The 18,555-nt window shown below is 41.3% G+C and overlaps 3 protein-coding genes across 3 annotated transcripts in view; all 3 read left to right on the top strand.

The window, feature by feature from the left end:
- Positions 1–4,060: 4,060 nt before the first annotated feature.
- On the top strand, positions 4,061–7,268 carry LOC138021052 (probable ATP-dependent RNA helicase ddx17). Its single transcript, XM_068867928.1, has 4 exons — positions 4,061–4,127; positions 4,231–4,506; positions 5,268–5,357; positions 6,025–7,268. Exons 1-4 carry the CDS (start codon positions 4,061–4,063, stop codon positions 7,266–7,268), a joined length of 1,677 nt encoding a protein of 558 aa, XP_068724029.1.
- A 387-nt stretch (positions 7,269–7,655) lies between these two features.
- On the top strand, positions 7,656–13,126 carry LOC138021051 (uncharacterized). Its single transcript, XM_068867927.1, has 6 exons — positions 7,656–7,968; positions 8,435–8,647; positions 10,808–11,176; positions 11,392–11,793; positions 12,233–12,345; positions 13,061–13,126. Exons 1-6 carry the CDS (start codon positions 7,656–7,658, stop codon positions 13,124–13,126), a joined length of 1,476 nt encoding a protein of 491 aa, XP_068724028.1.
- Positions 13,127–14,215: 1,089 nt separating this feature from the next.
- Positions 14,216–18,555, top strand: part of LOC138021748 (uncharacterized) — a 98,763-nt gene continuing 94,423 nt past the window's right edge. Inside the window, exons 1-5 of the mRNA XM_068868739.1 lie at positions 14,216–14,626; positions 14,950–15,159; positions 15,898–16,296; positions 17,726–17,740; positions 17,934–18,110. Coding sequence (XP_068724840.1) covers positions 14,398–14,626; positions 14,950–15,159; positions 15,898–16,296; positions 17,726–17,740; positions 17,934–18,110 — 1,030 coding nt within the window. The 5' untranslated portion in view covers positions 14,216–14,397. The remainder of the gene's footprint in view (positions 14,627–14,949; positions 15,160–15,897; positions 16,297–17,725; positions 17,741–17,933; positions 18,111–18,555) is intronic.

Here is an 18,555-nt window from a genome sequence, read left to right as displayed (position 1 = left end):
TTTCTTCATCTGTCATTGGATGATTTAACGGTTGATTACGTGACAACTGAAGCGACGTTATTTTGTGAGTCTGTATGCCATATCGACTAGTGAGGCGTTAACCATGTTCCACCAAATAATTTTCTTCGACCGTTTCATTATAGGTCATTAGAAACCCTGCCCTCTCTCTTGATAAATCAAACTGGTTGTATCTATAAACAGAAGAATGAGGGGATGAGAGCTTTACTGTTTTTGTTACACGTGTCTTGCCACAGAAAATTATGAAGGAGTTTCGGTTCAAAAGACCAAGTGTTAAGTTTGTTTATGATTCAGTGAACCATAATCATGTTGATTTACACTCCCTTTCAAACGGAAAATTGCGATTCGCCGCGAACAAAAATATGAAGGAACTAGTTGTAGGTCCACTGATAGTGTTATCTTACGATGCTACAAGTGTTTCTTGAGATATAAATGTTGGTTTTTGAAAGGCGTTGATTTATGTAAACTCCATAGAGATAATGTCAACAAGAGAGCAATCATTTCCATTGATTTCCAATTACGTGTTTTTTTGTAGTTGTTTTTGTTTCTAATAATACAAAGTAGGTGGGGGCAGGTTTTTTACCATGGTCTCGGAGTTTTCACTGGTCAGCTATATGAATGTTTAATTCAGTCCTGCGTGAAAATGGCAACCGAAGCTCGTCGAAGCAATCATTAATATTGAATTTCTTTTGTTGGTAAAGGGAAATTGCCAAAGAAGTGAAGACGAGACCGCGAATTAAGTGAAAACATGGAAACATAGCTGATTTCAAATGACGTGAACTGAAAAAGCGAAATAGGGAAAGGTTACATATTCCCAAAAACTGGAATTTTGTTCAAGTCAAAGATTGGTGTTTTAACAGAACAGAGGTAGGAGAAATCCAATGTTTGTAGATCATCTATTGTGTAATATGGTACAACTCATAATTTGATTTGAATGAAATCAGACAGCATCAAAATGGTAAGCTATTTTCGCGACCATGATATATTTTACAAATTTACGTATAAATTTAAAACTAAAAATGGTGTAATGGGAAGAAAGACGTCGAGTTCGTATCAATGTTAACTGCAGTTTGTAAACAATTCATTTCTAGAATTGAATTATTTGCCAAAATTATGAATGACCCTAGACAGGACTCCCGTCTAGCTTCGTGGAACATCGTGGTTATTGAGTTGTTGAAGATGCAGCTTCCTATCATAATTGAATAGCCTGGTTGCATCAAATTATTATATCTTGCTTATACGAACTGTACTCGGAGGAGAGTTTCATCCGCCATTTTGTCCAAGTTGATAGACTGGTCACTTTCAACAGAATAAAAACAGAAAGAGTCAAATATGGAACAGAACGTCCAACTAAAGTAGCGCCAAAGATTCCATTCCTCTGCTTGTCGATTGCCAAATAACATTTCTCAATCGAGATTTGGTCTTACTTGGGGTACTTATCGCATGTAACTCAACTGCATAGTTTCAACTCTTTGGGTGAAGTTAAATGAGGTGAAGGTCTGATTCATTTATTTTCTTCTTTCTTTCGATTCATTTTGTATCACAGTACCTTAAGTGGATCAAGTTAGTCTGTGAACTCAGTTTGAATCGCTAAACAAGCTAAATTATATTTCCTATCTTCACTACCGCCGATAGAAACGGAACCAATGCGTCTTTCAAATTCTGTGTTATGGATGTTTGATCAAGGAAGAAACTAATTTTGGTACGCATTAAATTTGATACAACAACTTGGTCTGTAAACACAGATTTCGAGATTTCGACAAATGTGATAAACTATGAACTAACGTTCAGCTTGTTAATGTATATAATCCGTACTTGATGATAGAAACGAAGAAGAAAACTTTCTTGTTTTTTGAGGCAGGTAGCACCAAGAATAGGCAACCCGCCATGTCAGTGTTCCTCGCATCTCATTAATTCGTAAATAGGTTGAATATAATTCAAAGAGTTTTTTCATGACAGCGATTCTGCTATGGATCCAGTAAAAAAAATATCGTTTGCAAGAATTAACGTCAGTAGAAAATCCAGCGAAAATTAAGAGCGCTAGCGAGGTTTTGGTTAGATCTTCTTTTGGAGAGGTTGGTACTTAAGTTAGCGAAAATTTAAAGCTTTATTTAGGTCCCCTCTTTTGACGTTTTCTACACATAATATGATCACCAAGTCTCTTTGTTGTAAAGTATATCGCTAGGTTGTAAATTTAAATCGAACTTTTACCATGACATGACAAAAACTCCATTTTAAAGATAGAAATGAGTCCATGTTTATTTTTTTGGAAACCTTTTACGCTTAAATGGCAAATGCGCCTTATGCAGAGTGTCAAGTAAATGAGATTTCATAGTACAGCATTCTTACAATTGACATTATTTCCACCAGCTACATACGGATTTTAATTTTTAGAGCGTATCCAAGTAGTTACTGATTTGTTTTCACATATTCAAGACTTGACATACACTTTAATTAAGAGAGTACATAGTCAGGGTTGATCGATGTGAGAAACAGATTGAAGAGAATACTTGTTTCAGAGTATTGAAACCTTCGAAAAACAGTTCTTTTTTGGAAATTGTATGTCATACCCTTCGGGGTCTATCTCTTGGGTATAGCCAGATACAGTGTAGAAACTTGCGTTGTTTTATTATTTCTCGGACGAGTGGATTTTACTACACAGTCTCAAGTTCAGTCAAGCGGATCATTTGTCATGATTTCAAATATAAATTACGATGTTCTTCCAGCCGTTTAAAGGGCAGGACCTTCATTGCAGCCAATCTACTTGTTTCAAACTTTTTTGAAATAGAAAGTCTCTCATTTGTATTTTAGTTGTCGAACAATCTACTTCTGGCGCGGAGAGTACTTTTACCGCAGTTCGGGCCCCCAGTCGGAATGATTCAAATTCAGTTTCTTACACAAAATGTAGAGGCGTGTTTCTGTGGTCTTGGGTTAGTGGTAAAGCGCGCCCACATATCGAGGTCAACGTAGGAATGTTTGCCTTGCCTTGAGTGACAGTGCTTCATTTGACCAGAGCATCTCGAATAGTACAAGATTTTTCTTAATACAGGAGAAGACTTTTAAGAGCTGCAGTCAAATTTTTCATCGCGTTCTCCGGTCCAGGGTTAGCTAATTTGGTCCGCTTTTAATATTGGGCAAAGATATTGACAATAATTCCTAACTTGAAATGACGTTAGTCGTCTTTGATCATATAGAGAATTTTTTTTATATTCTAAATCGAGCCGAAAAAGGTCCTACGCATTGTAAATGTAAATGTGCTCAGTTGACCGCTCCCTACAAGGGCTTTTGAGGACCAACCGGCTCAACGGGATGGGATAGAATGCGTGTGAAGGCGCCGCGCGGCGGCCGCCATATAATCCATGTGTGATCTCGAAGCACCGCAGACCCAGCCAGATGTAATTGTCTGGGAGTCGAGTTTGAGGAGGAAGGAAAACTGGAGTAACCGGATAAAAACCCTCGCAGCCAGATTGAGATCGACTGAAACTCACCCCATATGCGACCTCAGGGTTAAACCTCGGTCTCAGAGGTTGGAGGCCTCGTTGATGACCACCAAGCCATCCTGACTTCCCTGGAGAGAATGGAACGACTGGAGTGTTTCACATGTAACTCGGTGCTATCACACTTAATGTAAAAAGTGATCGTGAATAACGCATTAAATTTAAATTGTTAGTGAGGACTATGTATATGAAAGACATGAGATCTTAAAATGTTTCTTCCCAGTTCATATATACATGTGTCTTTCATGGTTAGTGCGCTCGACGCCGGATCGAGTGGTCCGGATTCGGGTCCTGGCCGGGGACGTTGTATTGTGTACTTGGGCAAGACACTTAACTATCACGTTGCCTCTCTCCACCCAGGTTTAAGCAACGAAATACGCTGCAAACTTTAAAATGTTTGACACTGAGAACAGTGAATTTGCGACATATTCGCAACTTTGTGGTAAGCTAACATGGCTATTTTATTTTATTTTTTTACTTTCCCCAGACTCTTAAGCAGAAACGGAGAAATCAAGGTTCTGAAACACTAGGGCGGGTCTGATATAATGCGACTCGCTTGGGTCCTTTTCGTGTTGACGATTCTTCCGACATCATGGACGAAGAGACCAAAAGGTATTAAAAATTACGGACCTTGGAAAATTATATTCTCTATGATTAAGAAACTTGATGCTTTACCTCGAGTGGGACGCTCATGAAATGCTTTCGTTCTCCACAGATCATCGCCTGCATCACATAGGATGTTTCAAAGATAGCGACCCCAGGGACCTGCCGCAAAGAGTGCATGCGCCGGAGTTAAACGCTAGAATCTGTGTTCATAAATGCAAAGAGTTAGAATTTAAATACGCTGGTCTGCAATTTTCGTATCTCTGTTTCTGTGGTAATACTTACGGAAGATACGGTGAACTTTCGCAAGACAAGTGTTCCAGTGAATGTAAGAGCAAAAGGGATTCCTTTTGTGGTGGTCACTGGAGTAATTCTGTTTACGATACAGGTGAGCGTGAATGTAATTACATAGCGATAATTTATCTCTGATCTGCCTGAGGGGTGATTCGTAAAAGTGGTGCTGTTGCGGTAACGTTTAACCTGTTGGACTGAAGAATTTCAAGGTCAAATATGTTCGATAAGCCATGCTCAGTTGCCGCAAAGAACACGTCATTCAAAGCTTGAAGTTGTGAGGCCGTTCATTGAAAGAACTGCAAGTAAATATAAAAACCTCTTTTTCTCTTGCTCTGCTTGAGATCCAAAGCACTGAACAGACTCCAGGTATTGTTTAAAGCGGGATATCAACATGGAAATCAAACGCTCTTAACCAATAACCTTTGTAAAAATAAACCGGGGAAAATATGAAACAGTTCCCCGGCCACTTAAAGGATATTATGAGGATAGAAAAATGGCTTGTTTGATCCTTGTGCATCAGATTCATCCATGTTTGGGATTGAGGGGTGGGGAGGGGGTGAGGAGGGGGAGGGGGACCTTTTTAATTTTATTCTGTCCACAATTCAGACAATTGCCATCTTGGAAATGATAACGGAAAATTAAGATCAGACCCTCAATCGAATAAAGTGTTTTGGTCTTCTCGCGGACTCATTTGGAACAGGGAAGGGTTTTTCTTTTTTTAGTTCGGTAATGGAGACATTGAATGGATAACTAAAGATATTCCTGCGATATACCAGCATCCCATCTAGTTTTATACCCCAGTTATGACTATACTATATATATAGCTAAATGTATCTGATTTTTTTCTGTGTTTAGGATATAAACCAGCTTCTGCGACTCATAAGCAAGTCAAACGAGATGAAGTAGTCTTATTCGACAATGTAAAAGAATACAATCATAGACCAGGTAATAATTAAGTTCACAAACATTGGTATGGGGATTACTTAAAAGATCATAACCTGTATATTAATTCAATCATTCAGACATGGTGAGACACCTGTCTCCCATGGTATTTACTCCATGCCCTTTGAGGCCTCAGTGTTAGAGACCAGGTCATCTTGAGCTCCTTTGCATGTAAGTGAGTCACAGTCTTGTGATAGATGAAAATGATTTTTCGGCATCATGACTCAAAATCAGTCCTTTGGAGGGTCTTTAGATAGGAAATTGGAAAGATCGAGATCGAGGGCCGTAAGTTAGAACAATTTAATTGGTTATAACGTCTCCCCCCAGGAACCCATGACCCGGAGCCTACAACTCTACCGTGTTCGTGTAACGGCGTTTTCACAGACCGATTTATTTTTAGATTGAATTTCCCGCGAATGAGACTCCCACAGGAGCCCGATGACCAATTACAAGAGATTAAGCTGACGTCATAGGGTCACCGAACCGGAACTGCCTTTGTTTTTTGACCTAATTCGCGGGAAGGGCTAGTCTAAAAACAAACCTACTCGTGAAAACGCCGTTTCACAGACGCTGTATGGAGGTTGCACGCTCCAGATGGGCTCCGGCTCCCCCTTAAAAGTTATCGTATAGAGGGAGCTCGACTTCAGACCACCTTTGAATTTATCTGCAGAGGATCGAACACTCACCATAGATGTCAATCCCGCGGAGTACTCCTACATTCCACGTCCACTAAAGGAATCAAATACGAGGAGGCAGAGATCAGCTTTGTATGACCCAAGCTCTTACAAGGACAGTGAATACGGGTCAAATCCAGCGAATAACGGCATTTCATCGACGGCTTATGGGACAGAGACGGGACAAGAGCAAATAGCAACGGCCTACGATCAAGCATTCAATGATCAGGGAAATACTGATAGCAATAACTATTTTTATGATTCCACGCAGCTGACTTCGTCTAATGATTCGAGTGAAAACACGACTGCTTATAACTTAGATTCACAACAGCAACAACAACAGCAACAGATCGATATGGGGAATGTATTTCCGGCGTCCGAAAACAAAACTGATAATTCACCAACATCGTCATATAACTCTGCATGGCCAGGAACTTCATATAATAGCTCTGAAGTATCATCAATGTCACTCAATAACACCGAAGGGCCAGTGGCACTATATAGAAGTACGGAAGTGTCGTCAAATACCTACAACAACACTGAAACGGATCTAAGCGAATCACAGTATGATCAGCAATCTGCAAACTTTACGAGCCAAGATGCTTTGAGCGCCACGGAAGCTCCGTCTGACAATCGGAGCAACAATGGATATTCTTCTTACGGAAAGGTTGCTGAAAACAGCAGCACCTACACTTGGGAGCAAAATGCTCCAAACCAAACTAACTCTTTCAATGGGACATCTGAGTTCGGTGTGTCCCAAGCAAATACCAGTGCTGGATATACTTCTTACGGACAGGTTGCTGATAACAGCAGCACCTACAATTGGGAGCAAAATGCGCAAAACCAAACAAACTCTTTTAATGGAACAGCTGATTTCAGCGTGTCCCAAACAAAAACAACTGGAAATATCACCGATTATTTGTCAAACAGCACTGAACTATACAACCAGCAGGCAGCGGACTACATTTCATCGGTCCAGACGCAGGCGTCAACTCAAGGACCTTCTTCTGCCCCGGCACCCTATCCAGCTTATGCTCCTTATCCATACCCGTCCCCGTACCCGGCACCATATCCATCACCGTATCCAGCACCCTCTTATGCACCATACCCTGCTCCTTATCCGGGTTATGCACCCTATTCTTACCCTTCTCCTGCTTCCTATTCATCTTACCCCGCTCCAAGCTCGGCGTCAGTCCCCTCTCCTGTTCCAACGAAGGAAACCAACAACAACAGTAAGTGAAATGATAATTTTACCTAGAATGCATTAACAAGGCAGTCCTAAAAGAGAAAACGCAATGAGGTTCCGTCACTGTAACGCAAAAAGACATTTTTGGCACTAAATGTTGAAACATTTTTTCGTCCAACTTGGCTGCAGAGAGTGAGAATCAAAGAGAAAAAACTCCCTCAAAGTTGTGCATATAAAATGTTCGTTGACTTATCTTAGTATCAGCAGAGTTTTGACAATGCTAAATTCGTCCAAAGATATATGGTTATTTTAGATTACGGCAGAAGGGTCCTTTACCGCTACCCTCGGCCACAAGTTTTAATTTCCTCATTTGACATGAGGAGTACCATGTGTCACTTGTTCCCCATTCTCTCAGAAACAGCATGCCAGCTGGAACGGCAAATGGCTAAAACTATGGATGACGCATTTGTACCTGAATGCAGACCAGACGGCAATTATGCCGATGTGCAATGCTTTGAACACGAAGGCTTTGCTAAGCAGTGCTGGTGTGTTACCGAAGATGGACAGGAAATAGAAGGAACCCGAGCATCTGACGGAGAGATTCCCGATTGCACAGCTACTTCAGTGAACAAGAAGGGAAACAAAATGGAGAAACAACATGACCAGGAAGCTAAGCTAGGACAAAGCAAGCCTTCTCGGAATCAAAAAGCTACTGAAGTTGAAATAGAAGTCATGGTCAACGATACAGAACCAGGTGTAGTGTTTGCATGACTCATTCATTTGATTTTATCTGATTTATTGGATAATACGAAGAAAAGTATAATAGGTGCAAAGGCAAAGCACAAATACAAAGAATAAAATGACTGGCCTGATGGCTATGGAACAAAACGGAACAAATAGGCCTATGCAAGGTACCAATCGTGAAGTATACACGTAAACAGCTTTTCAAAGAGGTGTTGCTGAACCAAATACAATTAAACAAGTAATATTGGGTATTCGACAACGGAAAGCCCAGCCCGAAAAGGGGGAAACACGTGTGGCTGAGTCAGGACTGCTAAAGTTTTTGCTTATAATTTGCTATAGCGGTGTGGCAAGAGAGTTTGTCTCTCTGCTGCAGCTAATAGCTAAACAGCCAGCGCGTTGTTATTATTGCTATATTTTAAATGCTTACTTTTCCTCTATTGAGTTAAATGTGATCGTTTGACTTTTTTCAATTGCAGAAAAAGTTAAAACTCAGTGTCAAAAGGAGAGAGACATTGCATTGTCGCCCTTGATCACTGACATATTTGTCCCTTTGTGTGACTTGGCCGGAAACTTTGTGCCTCTGCAGTGTTTTGAGAATGAGCTGTTCGGCAAACAGTGTTGGTGCGTGGACATCTCAGGCCAGGAAATCATTGGAACAAGGACAAGCGATGGAACGAAACCAGAATGCGGTGCGTCTAAAATAAAAACCAAGGCAGAGTTCCTCCAATGATTGCTGGAAGCAAGGATGGTGTTCACCGGGATCACTCTTGCGCTCCAGTAACTCATTCACTAGAGTATCCAGCAAGATCTTGAAGGATCGTGAGACCGGCTGAGATCTCATCTCACTCTCTGATTTCTGACTGCCACTGATTCAATTATCATGCATTCTCTGTTTCTTTAAAGTGGGCAGACACGAGGGGTCATGTTGCAGCGACGTGTTGCAGTGACAAAAAAACTTATGTAGTGCACACTAAGGCGACATGTAGCAGGGACGCGTAGCGGGGACATGTAGAAGAGACAAAATCCCAACATGTGCACGCACATAAAAATGTTGCGGGTACATGTCTTCATGGGACACGTTCCGGACAAAATCACCCCCAAATTGGTGTTGCACAATTATAAAAGTATCAGTTCACACGAAGGGACATGTCGCTGCAATATATCCCTGGGCCATGTACCCGCAAAATTTTCATGTGTGTGCACATGTTATTATTTTGTCCCTGCTACATGTCCCCACTAAACGACCCTAATGCAAGTCGCCTGAGTGTGTACTACACACCTTTTTGTCGCTGCAACATGTCCCTGAAACATGACCCCTCGTGTGTGCCCACCTTTAGATAATCGGGAGCTTAAGCAAGGAAGACGACGGCGGCAACGAGCACGGCACAAAACAATAGGTTCAATTAGAAAAAAAAAACAATAGATCTGCACGCCCCGCGCGTGTGTTTCACATTTTGATATATATCTTTGCCGTTCTCGTTCTGACAACGACGTGAAATGGTCACATTTGAGGCTTTTTGGAAGGCGTTGTATCTAAGTTACCTGGCTTAAGAATGGAAGCGAGGCTGCTGGTGACCCTGTTTTAATACAAACCTTCACGGTTTTGTAATGTTAATATGGACTAATTAGCATTACAACAACCTAATTTACATGATAAAAGCAGTGGGGGCTGTATCGATGCAAGGTCACCGGCAGCCTCGCAGCCATTCATAGGCTAGGTCGCTGAGCAAACAACTGTAAAATGGCCTATTGACGATAGTTTTTAAACTTTCTCTCCAAACATCCACGCCGTTCACACCAATTTTGTTTCTAGTATGTTGATACACACTTTTCATGCCGAACGACTTGGAATAATCGCGAATTTATTATAATAACGGGATTCGAAATAATAATAATAATATTTTTAGATAACGTTCTCGTAACCGTTATCGTCGTCCTTGCTTAAGGTACCTAATATCTAACGTACTTCTCGCGGCTTGGATGAACTGGGATGCATGCCGTTTTCATCAGATATTTCTTATGTTAACGTGAGTGCATGATCTATACAGTTTCTGCAATCAGCTAACGCAACAACAAATGCATTCACTACAAAACATGGCGGACCAAAACTCCCGGATTTTATCACCATATATATGCATAGTTCTTTTCTATGACCCTAGGGGTGGGTAGGGTGGCTTATGCCACCGGTCTCATATAACACAGTTAAACTAATACCCTCGGAAGCCAGCCGAAGATTTTTTCCTTTTGTCTCGGTCCTCATTTTGGAACTCTTGGATCTCTTGTGTTTACGGATCTCTGTATATCTCAAAGATCGGAATCGTAAGCGGAGTCATAAGCCGACGGAATCGGAGTCAGAAGAATCAAAACGTTCCCATTTTCTTCCGAGCCCGCTTATGACTCCGTCGCTTATGATCCAGTGAAAACTAGCTATAGGTTGTCGGAATCGCAAGCAGAAGCGGAAGAACCAACCAATCACAACCCTTGGAATCGAGAATTGAGATTGATTTATTCTTCCGCGTCTGCTTTCGATTCCAACAATGTTGCTTTCACTGGATCGTAAGCGCCTGAGCCATAAGCGGAATCGGCATTCTTCTTCCTACTCCGATAGTTTGATTTTCACTAGATCGTGTCGCTCTGCGCTTCTGATTACGACTCCGACTCCAACTCCGTCGATAGTGAAAACCAGCCTTTATGATTGCGCTTGTTCTTGCGTCGCTAGTAAAAACCAGGCTTATAGTGGTATAGTGTAGACCTTCTTCAACCCTAAATCAACCCATTTCTGTCCTTCTCACTTTCACAAGTGAAATGACTTACTAATATTCCATGATTAATATGCTATTCACTTTTAGGTAAAGTTCACGTTGATACCTCAAAAGTTCCTACCTGTCATTTGGGCCCTTATGGATGCTGTCATGACAACGTGACCTTTGCAAAGGGACCCGATATGGAGGGCTGCCCGCCTCGGGAAAATCAGCCTCTTGTTCAGCTACCTCTGAAAGTAGAAGTAGAGAGTCAATGTTTGAAGGATCAGCAAAAAGCTGAAATAATCGGGGCAGCCGATGTGTTTATTCCCGATTGTGAACCATCTGGACTTTACAAAGAGGTGCAATGTTACAATTATCCAGCCAGTGGAAGGACGAATTGCTGGTGTGTGAACCAAAACACTGGTAAAGAAATTCCTGGAACGCGTGTGAACGGAATGACACCAAACTGTCGAGGTATTTGCAAGTCTCATCTGTTTTTGGTTTGTATACTCAATAAACGCTAATAATCTTTGTTTTAATATGCTGGCTGTCGTTTTTTTGAGTTGTTCTTGTTCAGATCAAAAGAATAAAGACACTCACGATCAGCAATAGACGATACCGTACATCCGGGTAGGTTCGAGAGAAATGGATTCCAAACAAGGCGTAAACAATCTTCGATTTCTCCACAGCAAACGCCACACAAACCTCTCCAGCCGCCACGCCTAATATTCAACCCACACCTCCACCAATGTACCACGTTTACTGCGTAATTACGTTATATGGATGTTGTCCCGACAACCGAACCGCAGCAGGTGGGCCGAATCAAGAGGGATGTGGACCACAAACTCCACCGACGACAACACTAACGCCAAACCCGCAACCGCCGTCGACATCGACGACGTTGACGACGCCGACGACGAAGACGACGCCGACGACGCCAACGACGCCGACGAGGCCGACGACACCGACGACGCCGACGACACAGACGACGCCGACGACACCGACGACACAGACGACACCGACGACGCCGACGACACCGACGACGCAGTCTTCAATATCAACAACCGTTATTGTTCCAACGTTCCCCACAGGTGAGAGTGTAGTCTAAAAATATAATTTACTGGACAGTCTTTGTGATGGTTCCTTCCCAGAAACAAAGATTTTGAGCATTTGCTTATCTCCATGCATACACCTATGTAGCGGAGCAGCGTAAGAGACGGAGATAGTATAGGTTGTTATTTACGCCATAATCGTTACGAAACTCACATATATTTAGAAAGAATAAGGTCTCAGCCTTTGAGGCCAGTGCCTTTCTTTTTGACTTGGCCTAAAGATTCCCAGATCGAAGATCTTCTCAAGCATTAAACAGTATATAAATATGTGGGATCATTTCATTCTCTCTCGACCATTATTTACACTCACGTGCCTTGATAACCAAACCTTGACGAAATTTGTGAAAACAGTTAACGTTTTCATCAAAATTCATTTGATTAACCAATGACAGTGCTTTTCTGTTTATCTGTGTTAAAGCCTTCACCAAGAAAGCTTGCGCGTCGCTGCTGCTGGGTCAGGTGTGGTACGCCCAGCTTACTGACAAATCCTTGGTGTATTTGAGACAACTCAACAAGGAGATCGTGACCGGGGTAAGCTGGACGAAAAGTGCACATATCATGTTAACCTCTTCATATTTTGTAACTTACACAAAGGTTAAATACTTCGTCCCACAGTATTATGAATATTGCTAAGATAAATTTCTTCTCCCAAAGCAAACATATTTTGCTGTTTTCACTACATTCGCCGAAAAACCCAAGGAAACCAAAATTTATGCGGCCCAAGTCTGCGCTAGAAAGAGTCCTCCTCTAAGATGACGTCACAAACATTTCTATCACAAATGGGATTCCAAGTAGTTTGTGACGTCTTCTTAGACATGGAATTACGTTCAACAGCTCAGCCACGGCACTCACGACTTCCCGTTTTGTTAGATTTACAGTACACGAAAGGGAAAAAAGACAAAACATTTTTTACCCTAACATGGTCTAGGTCAACATCATCATCATCATCATTATCATCGGGGAGCAAGGGTTGGCGCAGGTCCATCATTGTCTTCCAGGTTTGATTCCCGGAGTCGGCTTCATATGTGGGATTGAGTTTTTTGGCTGCCTACTCTGCTTCAAGAGCAGGGTTTCCATCGGATACTCCGGATACCAAAATTTGATTTGTTCCTATTCGATTTGATTTGACCAATAGCCTCCTGATTCACCAGAACACGCCTGCTATGGGCTATATGTAAGCTAGGCTACATAACTGTATCCCTTTACTTGATAAAGATATAGTTTTTGTTACTTGTCACATCAACAGATCACTAGCGTCTACAAAGGGGTCCATCCAGATTTCTTGGCAGCGCATCTTACTGGTATCAGGTAATATTCACTGTTAATTACTACATCTTTCAGCTTTTCAGGGGTCCTGCTGGCAATTTTATAATTCCTTCGCCCTTTTCATTTCCAGAAAAGTGAAGAACCCTTACGTGCCAACTACGCCTTACATCATCAATATTTTCTTCGTAATAACATTTCGTAAACCGGTCGCCGATCCTCTTGCAACGTTAAGAGATCACCTGGTTTCCAAGAAGAATCTGCAGCAACGACAAGTCATCCCACAGTCACTGCATTTGATAGGTAGGTGCTGCTTGGCAACATCTATTCAAAGAATGGGGGCAGCATGGGGCTTATTAACAAGTTCAAGTAACTAGTATATCAAGAAGGCAATATGCTAATTGATAGGTCCACATGTTTACCTGGAACTCTAATAAATTTAAAACACCGATCAGATCGGAAGAGTTCAATGACGACTTGATGTTTTTATGAACTGATAACTTAAACAATAGCAACGTGAAACTTCGGAGCCAGAATTGGAGTTCTTTAAAGACCTTTAAAGAGGAGACTGATTACAAGTATCTGAAGGTCATTTCAAAACGACGACTAAATAAAATCATCTTTAGTTTTACACAAATTTGAAAAGGATATGTTAACCAAAATAAGAGTGGTTGGTCTAATAACTTCAAAGGAATGAGTCGGCCGTGGGTCGACACCTGATAGGGACTCTCTGACTTTTTGCTGCTAATGAATCCTTAGTTTCATACTATAAGGAATTGACTTCAGGTTTGTTTTGCGGAATGGGTGAACATTTCAGTGTTTTTCGCAGTGATCTAATTTGTCTCTTTGATTCTAGTTCCTTATGAACCTGGGTCTAAGTGTCCACCAAGGGGCTACAAACCTCGACCTTTTCCCAAACTATCACCGGCTGTTGCTCCACAACCAATACCAGGCAAACCAACGATGAAAACTCCTGCTCCCAAGCCTTCTCCTCCACAACCTCCCGTCGTCAAGCCGCCAATACCAAAACCTTCCCAAACACCTCCACCCGTCACACCAACTACGCCTACAAAAGCACCAACTCAAGCACCGGTGGTTCCTCCAGCAGCAGACCTCATTGCTCTTCACTTACCTTTCGATCGATACTCGGGCCTGAACGTGTTGGATACTTCCGACGAAACCAACAATGGTACACTAGAAAACGCACAGATAGCTGCATTACCAAAAGCGTGCGGATTGGTTGGGGTATTTTCCAACGGCAATGTATCACTAGACGGGAAAAGGTTCTTTCCAAAACCCAGTGCTGGTGTGACAATCGCTATGTGGATAAAATTGACGTCAAACGCAGGACGGCAGTCGCTATTTGACGCGGTACCTGAGGGCTGGCCCATAAAACCAGGAGTTTACCATTTTGAAGTCTTCGATGGAAAGGTTCGATGGTTCACTCGCGATTTGGATGGCAACGTGGTGTTCAACGTAACTACTGAGCGTGCAGTTGTGCCATCGAATGAGTGGACTCATCTGGCCGGGACATATGACAAGAAAGAAGGTCAGTATGCTTTGGTTAAAAGAGCGGTTTTGCTAAACTGTTTTTGTTCAAATAGAAGGATTCTGCGCCAGCTTATTCTAGTCACACCGATGCATCTGCTGCACGCCATAAGAAAGTAGCTTACTGGGCCGATTTACACGGTACGATTTTTGTCGCTTGACACAAGCTTACGACAGGCCTACGACATGACTTACGATTGACGTGTACGTTAGAAAAAAATGTCAAAGCATTTTTACTAGTTTAAGAGCAGCTATGAGTAGGTTAAATTACATTTGAAGGTAATTAAAATCATTTTAAACGCGAAGTTAAAAATCTTCTTGCAGGATTGGCCACAATATTTGTCAACACACAGGTTGCCAGCCAAGGAAATGGTTCTGGATACCTAGCACAAGACTGGGGCGAGAAAGCAGGAATCGGAAGTCACAAGGGCGGCAGATTCCTTATGGGAGCGGTGGATGAAGTGTATATCTACACAACGGCTCTGTCACAGAGCCAAATCAGAAAGCTCGCTTGTCTTTGCGAGGACAGTGAAGGTAACGAAAACACCACAATACTTACAGTTGTAAGGTGCCAGTTTTGACGCCTGCAAACTAAAGGTACGCGGTTTCTCATGTAAAATGGCGGCATTGAAGACGCTCGAGAAGCCTCTTAAAATCGAAGCCTGTTTTCGTTCTCTACAAACCACCAAAGCGTACTTGTTAAATCGATTACAAGCCGTAAGGTAAAATGGCCTCAACTACTGAATACCCTGGCACTTATTTGCATTAGAATAACACCTATTGTTTTGACTCTGTCGTTCTTCAAAAAGAACAGACCTCCGAATGCAAACGAAGGTGGCAGGGGATTACTCCAAAATGTCCTAATTTCTACTCAAAGATTCCAGGAGATGATTAATTGCCTGGGCTGAGTTGCTTGAAGAAGCAATAGTTTATTGTAAGTATCAGAACAGATTGCCATGGTATTTAACCCAGATTTGCGTTTAATCGAGCAGCAGACAACCCAGTACATGCACATGTACAGTGAAGACCCAAGTGACGTCATCTATTGACATTATGTGCCAAAGGGAGACTCATTTAACCCTTTCACCCCCTCAGGTTATGAGAAAAAATCATCTGGCATCAGAAAGAGTATAATTTTCAAGTGTCGTGGTACTCTTTAGGAGCAAAAGGGTTCTTATGTTTGGCACATTTGAATAACAAAGAGAATGTCTTTTAATGTTAATGGATATCTTCTTACTGGTTGTCATTATTTGTCACATGTTGCCTTTCCAGGTTTTCACCTCGCTAAGCCACAATCGTGGCCACAATGTATGCGAGGCAATAATGGGACAATAGCAACTAGCAAACCTCAGCCACCATGTGTGCCCTGTGTTATTCCACCAAGCTGCCCTGTGCCACAGCCATGTCCAGCTCAATGCCCAACACCTTGTCCTCCAATGGAATCCTCAACAACATCAACAACAACAACAACAACAACAGTAGCACCTCCACCTACCACCACACCAGCAGCCCCGCCGGTTACCACAACGGAACTTCCAGTCACTTCAACAACTCAGCCTCTTGTGACAGTACCAAAACCCATAGCCACCACAAGACCACCTATACAACGAACAACAAAACCTCCCATACGAATCCCTGTAACCACAGCTCCCAAACCTCCTGTTTTTACAAGTAAGTGTTTCTCTTTTTATTCATTTTGCGATGATCACAAGATTTTTTTTGAAAAGATGAATTGCGCATGATCATCTTTGTCATTACATTGACATTAAAGTCCTATAGTAGCCTGCATAACATCTGCTTCTAACATTTCACCTCCACCTACCACCACACCAGCAGCCCTGCCGGTTACCACAACAGAACTTCCAGTCACTTCAACAACTCAGCCTCTTGTGACAGTACCAAAACCCATAGCCACCACAAGACCACCTATACAACGAACAACAAAACCTCCCATACGAATCCCTGTAACCACAGTTCCCAAACCTCCTGTTTTTACAAGTAAGTGTTTCTCTTTTTATTCATTTTGCCATGATCACAAGATTTTTTTTGAAAAGATGAATTGCGCATGATCATCTTTGTCATTACATTGACATTACAGCCAAACTAAGTGAAGCGTACCCCTTAAGACTGCATTAATGAACTGATTATTTGAAACTTGAACCCGCTTGTTGTTTCAAGAATGCAATAATGAATTGATTATTCGAAATTGAACTCGCTCGCTCGATCCAAGAATACGGCTAACGGTTTCCGTTTTCGAAGAATCAATTCACTGTTGCGACTAGTAGGTTTCAAACCTACTGGTCTTTTCTAGAATGCAATAGTGAATTGATTTTTCGGAAACGGAACCCGTTAGCCGTATTATTGGATCGAACGAGCGAGTTCAATATTCGAATAATCAATTCATTATTGCATTCTTGAATCGACTAGCGGGTTGAAGTTTGAAATAATCGGTTCATTTTTGCAATCTTGAGGGGTACGCTTCATTTAGTTTGACTGTAAAGTCCTATAGTAGCCTGCATAACATCTGCTTCTAACATTTCAAGTGTTCAAGATTTAGATCTGTTATCTAATCTTTATTAAATTTATGAATCATTACAAGTAAATTGTACATGTACATTGTAACTACAGATTGTTGTTATTAAAATAATTATGTTTAAACTAAGGTAGATTTGCTTTCATTGGTAACCTGTTGATTTATTTTTAGGATTTCACGCTTAATACGTGTGGCTTCTTTCAACTTTGAGAAACAAAAAAGCCTTTATAATAGTCATACTCAACAATGATACTGGACAAGGGGTCAAGAATAAGAAATCAGTAATTATCTGGGGAAAAAGGGGAAACTCAGTTAAGAATTATTTTGTGTATGATTTAAATCAGCAAGGTTGGGAAAATATTACATATTACAATTGTACATTGCCGGCCTCTGTGTTCGATAGATACATGTACATGTAGCTTTTTCCCCTCGAAAACAATGCCCACTTTTCTTTATTTTTTGTTTTCCAACTGATAACTCAGATTCGTACTGAATGTGTTTTGGAATTTGTAAGAAACATTAATACATCTAATAATATTTTTTTTTCTCCTTTTTCACCCCATTTAGCTCCTAAGCCACCTGGTGAGTTGTGTCTAATTTGTGTTTCTTCATTGCAATAAGTTAATTTAAGTCACTGTGGTAAATTGAAATTATCAAGATGCTGTCCAAAATGCATGTGCACATGACAGCAAATCCTTTTTTTATGGCCCAACTTCTAAGTTACTCAATTGATTATTACTTTGTTATAATTGTTTTGTTGTATCCTTTTTTTAAGTAAATGGCAACTACACACCATGGAGTGCTTGGAAGAAGTGCTCCACAACTTGTGGAGGTGGAATCCAACAGAGAGAAAGAACATGTACGAGTCCAGCTCCAAAGAATGGAGGTAAAGATTGTAATGATCTTGGAGCTGCTGTGGAGACAAAGAACTGCAATTCACAACCTTGTCCAAGTAAGCAACTAATATCACAACATGCTGTTTTCTCAAAGAGGATATAAACCTATGCAACTAGGTGCAGTGCACTGTTCATCTAGTCTGCTGAATTAACAGTGGTAGTTAATTTTGATCAGTGCTCTTGACTTGTGCACTTGCCAATTATGTATTTACTTATTTCAAGGGACTGGTTTCTAATCTCTATTCAACTCGATAGGCTGGATCAAGTTAGTAACTAAAGGTTCTCACTTATTAACCAACTGAAGTTAATACTGTAAGTTGAATCAAATTTGAATTCATAGAGAAGACATTGGAGTATTAAGAAAAGGCATCTACATGAGCAGAGTTTAAATTGAACTAACTCATTTTAATCCACATACTGAAGTTAGGGAAGTTGGAATTGAACCTGGTGAGCAATTTTTTTTCTATTGTTCTCACTTTCATGTATTAAAAGGGAAAGAAT

This window comes from Montipora capricornis, chromosome 10 (assembly GCF_036669925.1).
Source record: "Montipora capricornis isolate CH-2021 chromosome 10, ASM3666992v2, whole genome shotgun sequence".
NCBI lineage: Eukaryota > Metazoa > Cnidaria > Anthozoa > Scleractinia > Acroporidae > Montipora > Montipora capricornis.
This window is presented reverse-complemented; position numbering and strand designations above follow the sequence as displayed.